This window comes from Bufo bufo, chromosome 6 (assembly GCF_905171765.1).
Source record: "Bufo bufo chromosome 6, aBufBuf1.1, whole genome shotgun sequence".
Classification (NCBI taxonomy): Eukaryota; Metazoa; Chordata; class Amphibia; order Anura; family Bufonidae; genus Bufo; species Bufo bufo.
Window position 1 is genome coordinate 317444252 of NC_053394.1, and position 19465 is coordinate 317463716.

Consider the following 19465-nt stretch of genomic DNA (forward strand, 5'->3'; position numbering starts at 1 on the left):
TCTTGGAATGTCAGGGGATTGGGTACAACGCAGAAAAGATCTATGGTACCTGCCTTTATTAGAAACTCTAGTCTATAAATTCTGTGTCTCCAAGAGACACATCCTCACTGGTCCTACCTCCAAGGTCTTACGGAAACCCTGGGTTCAGTGGGCTGCAATTTCTTACCACACCTCTTCTTCACGAGGAGTATCCCTATTAATCCATAACAATTGCACTGGAAGGTAAAAGACTTGGCCATTGATTCGGAATGCAGATATGTCTTTGTTCATGATCTCATTTACAATGTACAGTGCACACTATTAGGTATATATAACCCTCCCCCAGGTTCTATGCAAGTACTACACCTAGCAGCCACCTATGCAACCACTTACCCGCATTCTAGACTAATCTGCATGGGAGATCTAAATATGATGTTGGACTCCTCGCTAGATCGATTTATGGACATAGCAGACCCAATAAGTGCAGGGAGTCCATCGAGGCTCAATCGGTTCTTGTCTGAGTTTAGATGGGCTGACCTTTGGAGGGCCAATCATCCCAGAGATGCCATAGCGGGGGTCACAACTCTATAACCCGAATTGACTATATGTCAATGATGTTAAACCTCCGCTCCATCATGTACTTATCTAGGGGGATATCGGACCACTCGCCAATGCTAGGCATTCTGTTATGTGGCACGTCTTCAGTAATATACCGGATGAATATACATCTGTTTTGGCTGAATCTGTTGGGCTCAGCAGAGGGGGGACACCTTACCAGCTAAAAGAGTTCCTGGAAATACATGCGAATGAGCCCAATAAAGCTCTGGTATGGGATGCTTTCCTCCACGGGTCCTTACATTCTAGAATTTCATACATTTAGAAAGGATACTAACCGCTTGTAGATGGAGCTGGGATCTTGGTGTAATACACTGGAACAGCAATATATCCATCACCCGACAGAATCTAATAGAAATGCTTGGCTCCAAGTGGGCAGGAAATACTTAACAATACTTAGGGACAAAGCGGACAAGAAAATGTTTTTTCTAAAACGGTCAACCTTTGAGCTGGGGAATCAATCGGCTAAATTACTGGCTCAATTAGTCCATCATAATTCACCCTCTTCAACAATATTAGCAGTCAGGAACCCTACCGGTCGGGCATCCCGCACCCCAGAAATCATCCTTCAGACCTTTACACAATTCTACCAAGAGTTTTATATAGATCTAGTATAACCGAATCGGAGATTGCCACGTACCTAGGGAATATATCCCTTCCCACACTTACTACATCACAAAGCGCCCAATTAGATCAACCAATTAGTTTGGAAGAAATAACACAGGCCATATCAGATCTCAACAACGGGAAGTCGCCCGGCCCGGATGGGCTTCCTAAAGAAGTCTATGCCAAATAGGTGGAGGAATTAACCCAACAATTATTAACCACCCTTAATGCAGCCCTGGAAACAGGACGCTTGCCAGAGTCTTTTTATGGCAGCCACAATCGTACTATTACTCAAACCTGATAAAGACCCCCTAGAATGTGGCTCTTATAGACCCATCGCATTGTTGAATGTAGACTACAAAATCCTGACTAGGATCTTAACGTCACGTTTGAACCGGGTGATTCTGTCATTGTTTCACCCGGACCAAACAGGATTTATGCCTGGAAAGTCCACTACTGAAAACATCAGAAGGGTTCAGGTGGTCCCACAACTGTGGTATTCCCTGAATGTAGAATGGGCCTTGGCTTAGTTAGACGCAGCCAAGGCATTTGATTCCATAGAATGGGCTTATTTGCTTCAATGCCTGAATGGGTATGGCTTCGGTCCACTGTTTATCAGATGGATCAATCTTTTATATAGCAATCCGAGAAGCAGGTTATTAATAAACAGGAATTATCAGAAACCTTCCATCTACATAGAGGCACAAGACCAGGATGCCCTCGATCACAACTCCTGTTCGCCTTGGCGATTGATACATTGGCAATTAGGGTAAGAAGCAATAATATAATTGGAGTGACCATGGGAGACAAAGAAGCTCGCATAGGACTGTACGCAGATGACATGATTTTATACCTTTCTTCACCAAATACATCTCTGAGGAGCAATACAATTGATAGACTAATTTGGGGAGTTCTCAGGCCTCAGAATCAATTGGGGGAAATCAGTGTATATGCCCCTGGGCAGAGCAAATTGGTCAGGCCCTTCTCATGTATAGAGATTGAAGGTAGTGGACACTTTCAAATATCTTGGGGTAAACATCACAAAAAAACACTCTCTCAGGCCTTGTCACTTAATATTTATCCCCTGATTGGTCATATACGGAACAAATTACAAAACTGGAAGACACTGCCTATTTCAGTGGCAGGAAGCATTAACTTAATCAAAATGATTATACTCCCCAAGGCCCTCTACGCTTTGCAACACTCAGAGGTACATATACCCAAATCAGTATTTAGAGACGTAGACTCTATGACCAGGGTTTTTATTTTGGGCAGATCCCGAGCTAAGTTAAGTCTTGACACATTAAAACGTCCTAAAACAGAAGGGGGTATGGCACTGCCGGACTATTATATATTATTTGGCAGGCCAGCTATGGCTCATTATCCCCTGGTATTCATCTGATGATCTGCCCATTTCAGAATACTGCACACTATGGTCAGTCCTGGAAATGCCCCCTAAATTCCAAATACCGTTACTGCCACTGCACAAGTTGGCGCAAATGACATGGAGGGGACGCCAAATCACTAACCTGTTTCACAGAGGTGGTTTCTGACATACCTCTATGGTCTAATGAATCGCTGCCGCAGCTGCAGGTGGTCATGGGGGCAGAGAGATGGCAGACAGCTGGCGTAAAACCTTGGGAGATCTATATGACCAGGGAGTGTTTGACATTTGAAGTACTGTCCCAGAAATATCACATCCCCCGAACGCAATTTTTCTCCTATTTGCAGCTTTGCTCAGCTATTCAGAGTAAATTTCCACGTACCAACATCGTAATTACTAAATACCCACTTTGTTAGGACCCAGAGAACTGGTATCAGCAATTTATTCCCATCTCATGCAAGCAAAGGTCAGTGCTAATCCCCTTACGATAATAGATAAATGGAAGAGACAGATACCCATACTTACAGAAGAATTAATAACAGATTTATTAGAATCGCATTTACAAATGTCACCAGCAGCTAATAAAATAATACAATGATATATTATACATCAAGCATATCTCACACCAACTAGGCTGTACAGTATGGGCAGAGCGTCGTCTACAGCATGCCCAAGGTGTGGGCAGCTGGAGGCCGACTTCTGGCACATGATGTGGAGATGTAACCCGATTGCCACATTTTGGGAAGAAGTGACATCCTTCCTATCAAGCTTATTGCCCGTCCGGGTGGCGTGCAATCCAGAGATCTGCCTACTGGGAATAATAAACGAGGATAGTTGGGACCACTATACAACAACATTTTTAAGGGAGTCTTTATTCATGGCACGTAAATGCATTGCTTTGAGATGTTCTAATCCCAATACGCCGAACCTGTCTACGTGGAAACAACAAATAAACCAGATTCTTTCGTATATTGTGCTGGTGTACAAGCACCGCGACAAACCACAAAAATTTGACAAGGTTTGGGGTCTGTGGTGCGGTGCCCCCCACACACAGTACTCGTCCTCGAGACTACGACAAGCTATATTAACAGCTCGAGATTCCATGGCTCAGTCGGCTCAATGGGAATACCTGAATGGTGTGTACAATGTAAGCCATTAACTGGAATAAGGAGACAGTGTCAATGCAATGAGCAATTTAATTGTTCAGTTTATAGACAAATGTAAGTTTTGCTTTAACTTTTGTACTGAGACGTGTATCAAGAATGTATGTCAGTGTACCTATTTTCCTGTTAATAAACAAGTTAAAAAAAAAAGGGGTATGATTTATTTCAATGGCATGTTGATAGGATAAGGGTACTTTCACACTAGTGTTTTTCTTTTCTGGCATTGAGTTCCGTCCTAGGGGCTCTATACCGGAAAAAAAACTGATCAGTTTTATCCCCATGCATTCTGAATAGAGAGCAATCCGTTCAGGATGCATCAAGATGTCTTCAGTTCAGTCACTAAACGGTTTTTAGACGGAGAAAATACCGCAGCATGCTGCGGTATTTTCTCCGTCCAAAATTCCGGAACACTTGACGGCATTATTTTACATTGAAATGCATTAATGCCGGATCCGGCCCTAAGTGTTCCGGAAAAACGGAACCGGTTTTGCAGTCTGCGCATAGACCTTTAAAAATGTGAAAAAGATAAATACCAGATCCGTTTTTCCGGATGACAACCGGAGAGACGGATCCGGTATTGCAATACATTTGTGAGACTGATCCGCTTCCGGATCAGTCTACAAATGGTATCCGTTTGCATACAGATTGCCAGATCCGGCAGGCAGTTCCGGCAACGGAACTGCCTGCCGGAATCCAGCAACACTAGTGTGAAAGTACCCTACGCCATCATTTTATAATCCCCACTGATTCTGAGAAGGAGTCCTCAGTTCTGATTAAAGGGCATCTGTCAGCAGCTTTGTACCTATGAAACTGGCTGACCTTTTGTATGTGCGCTTGACAGCTAAAGTCATTTGTGTTGGTACCATGTTCATAGGTGCCTGCATTGCTGAGAAAAGTGATGTCTTAATATATGTAAATGAGCCTCTAGGAGCAACGGGGGCGTTGCTGTTACTCCTAGAATAGGGGTGTACAACCTGCGGAGCTGAATTACAGTTCCTGTACTCTAGCTGGAGCAGGTCAGGATGTCATTGACAGCAGGAGACCCGAGGAGAAGACAGAAGTGGTTTATTGCCACTTCCCTTCTCCTCAGATAGGTGCATAGCGCTCATTGAGAGCTATGGAGGACATGGCTATGCCACTTTTTTTTATTGGACCCAGCGATCTCGTGATCGCCGGATGTGCCTCAGGGGCATAGCAGAGCTGCAGGGTCTTAGTAGACCCAGATCTGCTCTGCCTTGTACAAACTAGGCTGTTTTTGCCTGTAACTGGGTATCCTTTGCAAAATACAAATAAAAATAAAAAAGTGGCTCACAAAGGTCTTTAACTCTCCTCTTGCAGGACTTATTATGTGGCAAAAATATGTTACAAAAAAAGTAATTAAAAAAATAACATAAAATGATGTGGCAGAAATATACTAAAAATAAGTAAAAAAAAAAAAAAAAAAAACCCACCTACGTGAAACTGTACGCATTATATAACAAAATGACCGACACATAATAGGGAACTAATTTTAATAATTTATTTTGGTATCCAGTTGCATATTTCAAGAATGAGCCACAGTTTGAGCAAAAAAATGACTTTTTAAAATGTTTTGCACAGTTTCCCCCCCAAAAAAAATAAAAAGAAAAAAATTTAATATTTTAAAAAGCACTAGGTGTCACATAAAAAAAAAAAAGTTGTAGAAATTATTTTGTTAGTCCAAAAAAATGTGTGTTAAATCACAGAAAAGGGAAAGTGCTTACTGGTTATTGCAGGACACTGGTCACACAGATATAACCTATAACTGGGGGGCAGGAGGCGGTAATAACCAGTGAGCGCCGTCCTCTGCACTGAAGGAAAGCACTCGCGCTGTTTCAGGGCCATGCTGCTGGCACTTGTAAAATAAATCATTTTTATTAGGAAATCCCTTTAAAGCCCTTATTGCACTGCTGCACAGTATTCAGCCAATTACTATGGCCTGTATAATCATGCTGCTGAACAGCCGATATCACTCGTTGTCGGCTGATTTGCATATTTTTTCAGGATGAAAGAATCAGGAATGTGCTGCCGATAATGAACAGAACCGAATGAGGGAGGAATGACTGTGATATTGATCATTCCTCACCATTCACCTTGCATTGGCCTGTGTAATAGGCACTGATTAATAATATATATATATATATTTTTTTTTTTGCAGTCCCGTCAAATATGAAATAAGATCAATATGCCAATGCAGACCTAAAAGTTTGTGCACCTCTGTCCTAGAGACTCTGCTCTCTCTGCAACTGCCGCCTCCTCTCCATTTTGATTGACAGGACCAGGCACTGAGCACATCACCACACCTGGTCCTGTCAATCAAAGTGCAGAGGGCCCGGCAGTTGCAGAGAAAGCTGAGCCTCTAGGTGTAACGGCAACGCCCACGTTGTTCCCGGAGGCTCATTTGCATATATTAAAACCCCTTTTCTCAGCCTATGCAGACACATATGAACATAGGACCAACACAGAGGTCTTCAGCTGCCAAGCGCACATAAGGCCATGTTCACACATTCGTTATTTCCATCAGTTGCTGTGAGCCAAAACCAGGTGCAGGTCAGAAACACAGAACAGTTGCAAATCTTTTCATTATACCTTATCTCTGTGTAGCCTCCACTCCTGGTTTTGGCTCACAATAAGGCCTCATGCACACGGACGTTTTTTTTTTGCGGTCCGCAAAACGGATTTCCGTTGTTCAGTGATCCGTGACCGTTTTTTCTTCCGTGGGTCTTCCTTGATTTTTGGAGGATCCACGGACATGAAAAAAAATGTAATTTTGGTGTCCGCCTGGCCGTGCGGAGCCAAACGGATCCGTCCTGACTTACAATGCAGGTCAATGGGGACGGATCCGTTTGACGTTGACACAATATGGTGCAATTGCAAACGGATCCGTCCCCCATTGACTTTCAATGTAAAGTCAGGAGTTAATATACCATAGGATCGGAGTTTTCTCCAATCCAATAGTATATTTTAACTTGAAGCGTTCCTATCACCATGGGAACGCCTCTATGTTAGAATATACCATCGGATTTGAGTTAGATCGTGAAAACTCATATCCGACAGTATATTCTAACACAGAGGCGTTCCCATAGTGATGGGGACGCTTCAAGTTAGAATATACTAAGAACTTTGTACATGACTGCTGCCTGGCAGCACCCGATCTCTTACAGGGGGCTGTGATACGCACAATTAACCCCTCTTCCCCCTCCCTAATTAAAATCACCCCTCCCTCCCCAGTATTATATTCATTGGTGGCCAGTGCGGCCTACCCTCTCCTCCCCCCTTCCCCCCCTTAACTAAAATCACCTTTCCCCATCATTGGTGGCCAGTGTGCGGCCTCCCCTCTCCCCCCCCCCCCCCCCAATTAAAATCACCCCCCCCCCCCATCATTGGTGGCCAGTGCGGCCTCCCCTCTACCCCCCCCTTCCTTTTAATTAAAATCACCTTCCCCCAACATTGGTGGCAGCGGAGAGTTTCGATCGGAGTCCCAGTTTAATCGCTGGGGCTCCGATCGGTAACCATGGCAACCAGGACGCTACTGCAGTCCTGGTTGCCATGGTTACTTAGCAATTTTAGAAGCATTATACTTACCTTTGCTGTCTGTGACCGGCCGGGCGCTCCTCCTACTGGTAAGTGAAAGGTCTGTGCGGCGCATTGCTTATAGCACAGACCTGTCACTTACCAGTAGGAGGAGCGCCCAGCCGGACACAGACATCGCAGGTAAGTATAATGCTTCAAAAATTTGCTAAGTAACCATGGCAACCAGGACTGCAGTAGCGTCCTGGTTGCCATGGTTACCGATCGGAGCCCCAGCGATTAAACTGGGACTCCGATCGGAACTCTCCGCTGCCACCAATGATGGGGGAAGGTTCACAGACCCATTCAGGAGGGGACGCCGCACTGGCCACCAATGATTGGGGGGGGGGGAGGCCGCACTGGCCACCAATGAGTTAAATACAGGGGGGGGGTCTGCCCCCTCCTGCCTGGCAGCACCTGATCTCTTACAGGGGGCTATGATACGCACAATTAACCCCTCAGGTGTGGCACCTGTGAGGGGTTAATTGTGCGGATCACAGCCCCTGTAAGAGATCGGGTGCTGCCAGGCAGCAGGGGGCAGTCATGTACACAGTTCGTAGTATATTCTAACTTGAAGCGTCCCCATCACTATGGGAATGCCTCTGTGTTAGAATATACTGTCGGATCTGTGTTTTCACGAAGTGAAAACTCGGCTCTGAAAAAGCTTTTATGCAGACGGATCTGCGGATCCGTCTGTGTGAAAGTAGCCTACGGATTCGGATGCCAATCTTGTGTGCATCTGTGTTTTTTCACAGACCTATTGACTTGAATGGGTCTGTGAACCGTTGTCCGTCCAAAAAATAGGACAGGTCATATTTTTTTGACGGACAGGAAACACGGATCACGGCCGCGGATGAACAACGGTGCATTTCCCGAGTTTTCAACGGACCCATTGAAAGTCAATGGGTCCGCAGAAAATCACGGAAAACTGAACAATGGCCACGGATGCACACAACGGTCGTGTGCATGAGGCCGAACTGATCAAATAACTGACCTGTGAACAAGGCCCAACAGGTCAGCCAGTTTCATAGGTACAAATCTGCTGGCAGAGGCCCTATAAGTGCTGCAACCCCCTTTACAATCTTTCACTTCATAGCTGTGTCCTGGACACCTAGCTGCTGCTTGGGAACTGTAGCTGACCCTATTTAATCGGGCCTTGGCACTGTGAAACCTTGATTGTGGGGATCGGTGGGGCCCAAAGGTCAGATCTGGTCCCTGCACAACTGCGTCCCAGACACTTAGCTGCTGCATGCAGCCAGTCTTATTCAAGTGTGCCCAGAGTACAGATCCCTACCAACCATACAGTGATGGTGTATCCTAGCCATATCATCACTATGAGATGGGAATACATGTACTGATTGTGTCTTTTATCCGTTATACTCAATATAACATCTCTTTCTCTTTCGTTGTAGATGAACATCTTGTGTGTGAAAGGACTTTGAAATATTTTCTGGGAGTTGCCGGTAGAAAATGGGTGGTTAGCTATGAATGTAAGTATGATTTAGATTTTAATATCCAAAACCATTATATGACTGAAAGTGATGATCTATGAACAGGCCCTTTGTGTTGGTGAACGGAGTACCTACAGTTCCATATAATAGGCACACACATAGAAGAACTGTATGCTTCAAGGGTGGAAGATGTCTGTAATGTGCCATGAAATGTCCTGACTAGTTTTCCTTGGAACACACCAAAAAAAAATTAAAAAAAAAGCTGTGTGTGCCCTAGAGGCCCATAAATGTCTATGCAAGCTGTTTATGGGATCCGGGGCCCAAATACGGGCAGGTGCTCCGAGCTGCAGGCATTGAGGGACGTATATTTACATGTTTATGCCACCATTGTGGACGTAAGATTATTATGGCGCAGTAATTTGCGTCCCCTCTAATGGCCCTCCCAATTTACTGTCTTTTATTCCAGGAACTGGAATTTTAGGCCCGGTCATGAAAGGGTTAATGGCATTGGCTGAATGTTTGGGGTCTTTGGAGCCAGTCAGAAGTCTCCGTGTATTGTATAACGGTATCTGCCTGTATTTCTCAGCATTGAGGACATTTGCTGGAATTCTTCACGGTTGCCTGCAGACACTTATTATTGGACCGCTCTCCGGCCCTTTAAACATATTTGAAATTTGGACTCGTCAGTCCAAAGCACCCGCTGCCACTTTTCTGCACCCCAGTTCCTATATTTCATGCATAGATAAGTTGCTTGGCCTTGTTTCTATGTAGAAGGCATGGCTTTTTGGCCAAAATTCTTCCATAAAGACTACTTAGTAACATAGAATGTGTCGGCAGATAAGAACCATTTGGCCCATCTAGTCTGCCCAATATACTGAGTACTATGGATAGCCCCTGGCCCTATCTTATATGAAGGATGGCCTTATGCCTATCCCATGCATGCTTAAACCCCTTCACTGTATTTGCAGCTACCACTTCTGCAGGAAGACTATTCCATGCATCCACTACTCTCTCAGTAACGTAATACTTCCTGATATTACTTTTAAACCTTTGCCCCTCTAATTTAAAACTGTGTCCTCTTGTAGCAGTTTTTCTTCTTTCAAATATTCTCTCCTCTTTTACCTTGTTGATTCCCTTTATGCATTTAAAAGTTTCTATCATATCCCCTCTGTCTCGTCTTTCTTCCAAGCTATACATGTTAAGGTCCTTTAATCTTTCCTGGTAAGTTTTGTCCTGCAATCCATGTACTAGTTTAGTAGCTCTTCTCTGAACTCTGGCCAGACCTTTCTGAAGAGTAGATAGGTCTACCTACCTAGGTCCCTTCCGCCCCCCGGTTTCTGCCAGTTTCAGAGTGGATGGCACTGCTGGGCATCTTACAATTTTGAAGGGAAGTAAGCATGATGTGCACTAAGTTTTCTGAAAATAAATTAATGGTGTCCTCAATGCTGAGAAATACAGGCAGATACGTATTCTTTATGCAGTCACATCAGGGAGGCTTCTGACTGGCTCCAAAGTTATTCTGCTGCATGACTACGACCAATGTCACTAAGCAGTATTTCAGTGTAAAGGAGTCCTGGAGGTGATTATCTCCCTGCCGAGTTCCTTCAAAAACTGTGCACAACGTACCTAGAAGAATTGATGCGGTTTTAAAGGCAAAGGGCGGTCACACAGACCATTGATCCCATTTACATTTCTCTTTTGTTAGTTCACCTTGCATTTTGTTAATTGATAAAAATAAACTAACATATTTCTGTTTTTGAAAGCATTTTTACTTTGCAGCATTTTTGGTCAAACGTTTGCACAGTACTGTATCTGCCGCTTCCAGCCCCTCACTCCACCACTGCGTTTGCCATGCTCTAGTCCCTGCTTGTAAATTTGCGCCACCAATGTGGGTCATGTGTGCCACTGCAATCAATAACTACTTGCAGCAGTGACTTGTCCCCCAAACAGCATGTTACCCAGTGACTAGCTGCAGCCGCCTGTGGCTGACACTGTTACAGGGGGTGGGATCTGTGGCTGACACTGTTACAGGGGGTGGGATCTGTGGCTGACACTGTTACAGGGGGTGGGATCTGTGGCTGACACGGTTACAGGGGGGGAATCTGTGGCTGACACTGTTACTGTGGCTGACACTGTTTATATATGTGCCATCCACAGCCCCCCCCCCCCCCTCCCCACCACCCCATAACAGTGCCAGCCACAGACCCCGCCCAGCCCTTAACAGTGCCTTCCAGAGATGTTCCCCCATAAAACTGTCATCCACAGATTCCCCCCCCCCCCCCCCCCGCTCCAGTGCTGCAGTATACAAATATAAAATGTCTAATTCAATTAAAAGTGATTAAACATGCCCCCTCACTCCTAATATTACCGTACATCCTAACAGCTTCTCTACAATGTCACTCACTGACGTCACGTGCCTGTGCCGCCTGCTTCATTCATAAATTAGGTGGCGCAGGCACGTGACATCAGGGAGTTATGCCTGCCTGCATTCTACAGAAGCCGTTAGGGTGGACGGTAATATTAAAAGTGTGGGGGGGGGGGCATGTTTAATCACTTTTAATTGAATGAGACATTTTATATTTGTATAGTGTAGCGCCCAGCCGCAATTGCCGGCGGCCCCCAGCTCCTCCTCCCAGTCCCTCCCTGCTCGCTCATACATCGCAGCCTGCGATGTGAAAAATGTCAGCATGCAACAATTGAAACGACCCCCCCCCCCCCCCCCTACCATGCCAAATTCTTGATTTAGCCCCTTCCCTCCAGCCAGAGGTGTAACTTGACCAGCAATACCAGTGTCTTCTTGTGTGGCACCAGGGTCTTTGGGCCCGGTAGTGACTGCTACCTCTGCACCCCCTATAGCTACGCCCCTGACTATAGGGAAAAGCACCAACCTATGTGTGCTCCCATGGTCCCGGCCACCAGAGAGGCCAGCCCTTTTTCCTATAGTTTGTAAGCACAGCCACTGCTGATGGATTGCAGGGTGGTCGTAACCCCAGGAAACAAGCAGTGTATAATGTGATAGAAAAATTAATCCAGCCGGCAAAGGAAGCAATATGGACAATCGCTGTACATTAGTAAGTGGCTTGTATTAACTTTCTCTACATGATAAATGCCGATTACTGAAGTGAGACAACCCCTCTGTGCATAATTTGTAGACTTGTGTACCAGCCTTTATCCGATATAGTTTTTAATGGACTCATTTGTAATTAGTTTAATAATCTACATATTAGATTCTCTGGGCTTTCCTTATCCTCTGCCAAAAACTCCTTCCTTCCATTGATGCAGCGTTCCAGTTTTTTCTTCTGTTCTGTGACTTTCCTGTATATTAATATTTCAGCCGGAGATATTGCTGTGTATTCCTTAGGCCTTTAGTCTAAATAGAAGCGACTGTCACATCTTATGGATTTGCAATGCATTCTCTATGATTAGATGCTTATTATACCATTCAAAGTAGAACCAAAGGGAAAAAAAAGAATACGGTATATTCACAACTGCGCTAGTCTTTTATTGTTGTGTTCTTCACAGAATCTTATTATAGGGATTAGCGGGAGAAAAACTTTTGTTTTTTATTGCGCTTACACATGCCAGAAATAATTTAAATTAGTCTCCGTTGTCAGAATATTTAAGTTTTATTTTGAAGAGACATTGAAATTGTGAATTCGCAAAAATAGTAAAGTGAATAGAGCGGAGCTGCAGTACCAGACACAGCCTGTAGGGGAGCGTGGACTTGATTCTGGAAAAACAAAGCGACCCTTTTCTCATCTGAGAGCCCCTAATAGGTGGTAATAGCTCCATAATATGAAAGCCTTTGGAGCATCAGACTTTTCACTGCAGGCCTCCCACAGAAAAAAAGAACTAGCTCTGTTTGCATATAAAAAGCGAAATTCAGCCAGACCTTGGGATATATTCAGTATGTGCAGATCCACAGCAATTTACAGCACAGTGCAAACAGATAGGGTTTTGAAAATCCCCTCCATATGTAATGGAAAAAACTAGCATGCTGTGGATTTTCAAATCTGCAGCATGCGCATTATGTTGCAGAAATGCACCGACATTTCACTCCTTCAATGTGTAGGATGAAATCCGTGGTCAGCCTATGGCCAAAATGCGACCTATCAAGATCCATATACTCATCCTTAGTGTGCTGCTCTTAAAAGGAATCTGTCAGCAGTTTTGATCATGCTAAACTGCTGTCAGTGCTAGGTAGGGGTTGGGGAGAGCAGGATAAACATACCTTTTGTACCAGGACTGTGTGAAAATATATATTCCGCTCAATGCAAGTGCCCAGGAGGAGTCGTCTCACTGTGACGCGCTCTCAGCATTGAGCTGCTTACCGCACCACCCCTCTGAGTGATAGATGTAATGGTCTCCTGGCTGGATGCTACAGCAGTCGCTCAGAACAGAGGAGAGGGGCTGTGAAGCAGCTCAATGCAGAGAGCACTTTACTGTAGCTATGCACTTGTAGGACCAGAATCTGACAGAATAAAACTTCATATTCACGATGCTCCTGATAAAAACTCCACAAAGGTAATGTTTGTCTTGCCATTCCCACCCTCTTACCTAAGGACTCATGCACATGAGCTTATTTTCTTTCCATATCCGCTCCCTTCTTTTTTTTTTGACTGTAGGTGGAACCATTCAGTTCAATGGGTCTGCAAAAAAAAAACAACTGAAATTACTCTGTGCATTCCGTTTCCGTATGTCCGTTCCGCAAAAAGTAGAACATGTCCTATTATTGTCCGCATAACAGACAAGGATAGCACTGTTTTATTAGGGGCCAGCTGTTCCCTTCTGCAAAATACGGAATGCACACAGATGTCATCTGTATTTTTTGCAGATCCGTGTTTTGCGGACAGCAAAATGCATACGGTCGTGTGCATGAGCCATAAGGCCATCAGCAGTTTTGCAAGGTCAAAAGTGCTGACTGCTTTCTTTTAACTGTTCATAGGCCCTGGCTGGCGTTTCTAGGCTTTGATCCCAGAATGTGTGGGTTACATTCATAACTGTGCACCATCACATTTCCCACTTGGTGGCTTGGCGATGACGGACTTGAAGATGATGGTGAAATATAGGCAAGAATAAGAACTGTGGAACCCATGTACTGCACGTCAGGTCTCTGTGTAACCTTAGCCCAAAAGTGGTCATACCATGATTAAAATTAGTCAAAAATGAGAGTCCGATATCCAATAGTACATCTTTCTCTACATCTTTGTAGCAAAACTAGAACCAGGACTGTACATCATTGCTCCAGTTGCTGTGATAGAATTTCTTCTAGCAGTAGATATGACTGGTGACCGTTGAAGACTAGGACTGAGCATGTGCGGCCACCTCCAGTAGGTGGACATGCACATTACTAAACATGTTAAACACTAGGGGGCTTTTGCAGTTGGAAGTGAGTAACACCCGGCGGCCCTATGCAGTTTATATCATGGTCGATTCAATATCCACAGGTGCATTTCTAGGACTCTAAGTCCCTACCTTCCTCTTTCCTTTCCCCTCTCCCTTTTTTCTCTCTCTCTCTCCATCTCTTCTTTTCTCCTTCCTTTCTTGCTGTTTTATACTACCTTTTCCTTCTATATCCTCTTTCAACCATATTCTAATTTTCTGCGTGGCTTGGCACCTTTGTGGGGGGCTTACCTAGATTTGCGGTCATGACTATGCCCAATTTTGTTCCATTACAATATTGATGTATTTACATCATTTTTGTTTCATAGTCCAGCGGGTCTATGACATGCTTTGCTTTAGGTATTCTTGAAAACTTACTAAAAACATTTGTTGAAAAAAAACCACTAGGGGGCATCATTTTAATGAAATAAAGCGAATATCTCCCAACTGGAACATTATATAACAGAGTGTGACTACTACATCCCCTTTAAATGGACAACTCTTGCAAGGTAGAAGATCAATGCAGTAGCAGTTATATCTGTACTGAGGCCCAGATGAAAGCTACCTGTAGACATTAATGACATCTTTATTGGTATTGGTCGGGATTAGGAGTTTTCATCTTTGTGGTAAGAGGATAAGCGGTTCTGTTGGTATCTGGCAGCTGCTCTTCTTTCCTCCATAGAAATATCATGAATCAACTACAAAAGCCATGGTCGGGAAATGTCAGTTTTAGTCATTTGCAGCCGTTATATCTATAGCCTGCATAAGATTGCCATTTGCATAACATAATAAACAGCTTCTTATTTGTGTGTGTCTACTCGTGGCTGATAAGTCCCAAACTTCATATGAAATCATTATGATCTGCATCTCCGAGAGGAAATTTATGCCACGGACTCCAACATGATTTTCTCTTCTCGTTTTTATTTTAATCCTTAAGGCTGCTTATCTGCATTGAACAAATTCTAATGTAATCAGTCACTTTTTGACTTTCTTTTTATCTAGGGATTGAACAGTCGTTCCGAGAGGGGAGAATTCTTGATGAGGTGAGTCGGATATTAAATATCCTTGTGGAGAATGTTTGATAATCATCTTGACACGGAGCGTTATATAAGAGCCGGGCTTCCTCTACCTGTCATGTAAGTGAAATGTGATGATATAACAGTTAGGACTCATTCAGGCAGCTGTAGTGTTTTGCGGTGCACAAATTGCGGATCTGCAAAACGCGGTTACCGGCGGTGTTCCGCAGACCGGACATGGCCGGCACTATGATAGAAATGACTTTTCTTGTTCCTGATTGCGGACAAGAGGAGGACTTGTTCTAACTTTCTTGCGGGGCCATGGAATGGAAATACGGATGCAGACAGCGGTTCTGTCCACATTTTTTGCAACCCCATTGAAATGAATGGATCTGTGCCCGTTCCCCCAAATTGCGGAATGGATGCGGATCCATTCATACGGTCGTCTGAATGAGCTTTTAATGTGATCTAAGATGTCGAATCACTGTGACTATGTTTGAAATGATCGCATCTAGCGGTTCATTAAAGGGGTTGTCCGGACTTTTACTATTGATGACCTATATCACATTGGCGGGGGTCCTACAACCGGTACCCCCGCTGATCACCTGTATGAGGAGACTGCGTGTGCACGTGCCTTCTCTCTTTCTGTTCACGGCTATATGTCTATGAAACGGCAGCAGAGGACAAGAAGAGAGAAAGGAGACGGCACGTGCGTACTGCGCACCATCTCCCTATACAGCTGATCAACCGGGGTGTCGGACCCCCTCCGATCTGATACTGATGACCTATCCTGAGGATAGGTCATCAATAGGAAAAGCCCGGACCACCTCTTTAAAGCTTCCCTCCAATTCCAATCTGAGGGGTTGACAAACGCTTAAAGCAACCCTCCAATTCTTGAAAAAAAAATTAGGAAATGAACAGAACATTTACACGGTGACCTCCTTTTCATCGTTTTAGCTGCAGATCTGTCAGCTCCCAGACTCCTCTTCTGCCATCCAGGATGGCCACTCCAACTTCTCAGACTACCTGTTGCACACTGTCTACTTGTCCAGCCCTGCTCTTAGATCGGTCAGCACTGTTCACATGTGCTGGCCAATCCAAGGACAGGTCTTATTTCCAGCACTCCCACTGATCAGTGGTTGGAAGGGTCTATGGCACTCAGGAGATCGTAGCTTCTACCCCTTCCTGTGACATCACGTGGCCTTTCTGCAGCTCAGTTCCTTTCTTTTGAATTGGATTGAGCTGCAATACCAAGCACAGCCACTATACAACATATGGTGCTGTGCTTAGTGTACGACAAAGAGGACGCAGTGCTTACACGCACATCGCAACCCCTTCAAACAGCTGATCGGTGGTGGGGTGCCAGGGGTCTAACCACCACCACATGTCATTGGGTGAGAGATGAAAATTGAAGACACACTTTGAAGGGATTGTTCAGTGGTATAATATCGATGTTGGCTCATCAATATCAGACCTGGGGGGGTCCCAGAGTCAGACCCCTGCCGGTCTGATAATAATGACCGATCCTAAAGTTAGGACATCAAAATTATACTACTGCCAAACCCCTTTGACCTCTCCCCCTCTGTTGTAATTATACTGCAGCGTCACTGCAAGGGAGATGGCGTGCAGTTAAACAGTGAAGAGGACGAGTGTCGCAACCGCTTCAAACAGGGGAGTACTAACCACTGCATAACGGGAACACCAGAGAAGACCTGCCATTTTGGCACACAGAGGCCATCAATGTGTGGTTTAGTATAGAAAACGTGGGGTGGGCATTCTCTGAAAATGGATGATGTACTAATGTAATACTGCCCGAAAAAGTAGACAAGCAGAATACAGTCGGAGACCAAACTGATTCAACAGAAATGGTCAGTTTTCGGAGGATTTTACCTAGCTGGTCTGAATGTTTGCCTCTGTGTTGTGGCTGAGACTACACTCTGTGATGGATCCACTTCATGGCAGATTCTGGCAGCTACCCGCCTACTCCATTGAATTATATTGGGGTCCACCGCTTTTACAGGAAGAATAACAGTGCGAAAAGCCTCCGATGCAGTTAGTGATTGTAGAGGACACACGTCCGTCAAAGTTAGCTATGGGAGCAAATCAATGAAGTTCTCAATCTGTTTAAGAATATTTTACGTTTTCTTACTGAATGCAGAATAAAATCCTAACTTTTCTCTTCCCGTGAAGGCATCTCTGGAGCTGTCACTTTCCTCATCTTTCTAGACAAATGAGCAACTTGTTCCAATTAGAGCTGTAACAATTTCATTTCGTCTTCGTTTTAAATCTAAGCTCCCATTGTGTTCCCTTCTCTCCGCACACCTCCTGCACGTTAATGAGGCTGAAAAAGATCTGGAAGCCATCTCTATCAGAGCTTGAACTTATATGATTTATTTCAAGTTTTCTTTCCCATCAACTAAACCCTAATGAATGTCTAATCGCCACGGCCGGACAATACATTAACATGAGGTCTGGAGTTAGGACCAGGCAGCTGATTCTTATTCCGAGAGCTGTGCCCTGAAAGTTGACTGTTGGCACAATCTGCCGTCTGGGGAAAGACAAGCTGTCTTTTTCAGCTTGAAGATAATTGTTTCCCATTGCCTGCTGAATATAAGGCAAGGTATTCAATTAGATAACCTCCATCTAGTGTTGCTGTGTAGACCGCAGAGCTCCTCGATGCGCTTCTGAAGAACATGCTATATACTCAACAATCACGAAGCACTCTCAAGTGTGTTTCAGTCTAATCCTTCACATATTTTGTACTTGTGGAAAATGTACTTCTTCTCAGGAGCTCTGTCTGTTCTCCAGCAATGTATAAAACAAGTTGTGATGCTAAAGGGAATCTGTCACCACGACCTTGGACTATTTATATGAGGGAATACATGAGTACTACTGCCACCGCTGTCAGCACTCAAAGCTGCCATGAAATACAGAGTCAGGACTGCTGTGCTGTGCTAACATAATGGAGAGGACTCCTGTACTCATGCACAGCAGTCCTGACAATTTATTTAAGCACAGCTTTAAATGCTGACAGAGGAGGAACTGGGGCAGTAGGAAAATAAAGTAGTGATCTGGACTCCTTATCTCTAGGACTGCTCATGTATTACCTCAGATAATAGTCTATGATCCTGGTGACAGATACCCTTAATTCCTCTGCCAAACCTAGATTGGTAGGCCTCACCAGTGCCTATCCTCAGTGCCCCTATTTTGTTGGATGGCATACACTCACTAAAAAATTGCCTCTGGAGCTCTGCCATAAACTTGCAAGCTAGTACTTTTTTTTTTTTTTTGTCCTGGAAATGGCATCTCTCTTGACCATGGGCTATGACTGGTATTGCAGCAAAGCTCCAGTAGAGTGAATGGTTCCTGTGCCTTCCTAAGGAATGACGCATAGTCTGGTGCCACCTCCTCACCAGTTTGTCAAGTGCACCTCATGATTATCAGTGGCCGTGTTCACGTGTTGTTCTGATGGATCCGACGGAGCACTCCTTTGGAAGGAAACCCAGGAAATCTATTATTCCATTCATCTTCTCTTGGGCTTTTCAACAGTTTTTCTTCTACAGTCTTTTCTACAAGTTTTACTGCTTCTGCTGACTGACTCTTCTCCTTTCATAATCATTTTGTCAGAAATCCGCTGTGCAGTGCTTAGCCATGTTCCATAACAGCTTATAAAGACTTATTTAGGCTAAATTATGATCAAATTCATAAGCATTTAGCTTAAGTAAGTGTTTGAGCTTTCCAGGAACTACCGTAGAGATAAGGACTACAGAGCAGTTCTCTGACGGAATTCACGGAGAAGGAGAAGCAGCAGTCTGCAGATGCAGTGAAACTGAAGGCTGTAGAAGACAAACTGTTGGAATTTTTTATCATATACCAACAGGACAAAATATTCTTGGCCAAAGATAAGTAGAATGCAGTAATAAAATTTACCCCGAAGGCATCCCTAGCCTTTAAGTATTTGCATTGTCCATGTCTACTAACTTGTGAAACAGTCACGATCAGTTTCTCCTCTCTGCATCTCCAATCCTTAGTATGACCATGGCAGAAATGGGTAGTGCCTTGGGCAAGGTGGGGTAACTGTACATCCCTCCAAGCCTCTCTTGCACGGCTCCATTCATCTAGAATACAAAGGTCTCAGGGGAGGATAGTGTTGTATGGTTGATTTAGCAAAAATACTCCGCAACCTGCTGACTGCTGCTACCATAGCATGTTGTACAACAGTGTTCATCTAGCATTCTCAGGCTGCTGTCATTGTCGTGCAGTGACGTGAGACCAGGTCAT

The 19465-nt window shown here is 44.4% G+C and overlaps 1 protein-coding gene across 1 annotated transcript in view; it reads left to right on the forward strand.

Moving 5' to 3' along the window:
- Positions 1 to 19465, forward strand: part of BRCA1 (BRCA1 DNA repair associated) — a 145880-nt gene that overhangs the window by 107526 nt on the left and 18889 nt on the right. The window contains exons 17-18 of the mRNA XM_040436854.1: positions 8748 to 8825; positions 15171 to 15211. Coding sequence (XP_040292788.1) covers positions 8748 to 8825; positions 15171 to 15211 — 119 coding nt within the window. The remainder of the gene's footprint in view (positions 1 to 8747; positions 8826 to 15170; positions 15212 to 19465) is intronic.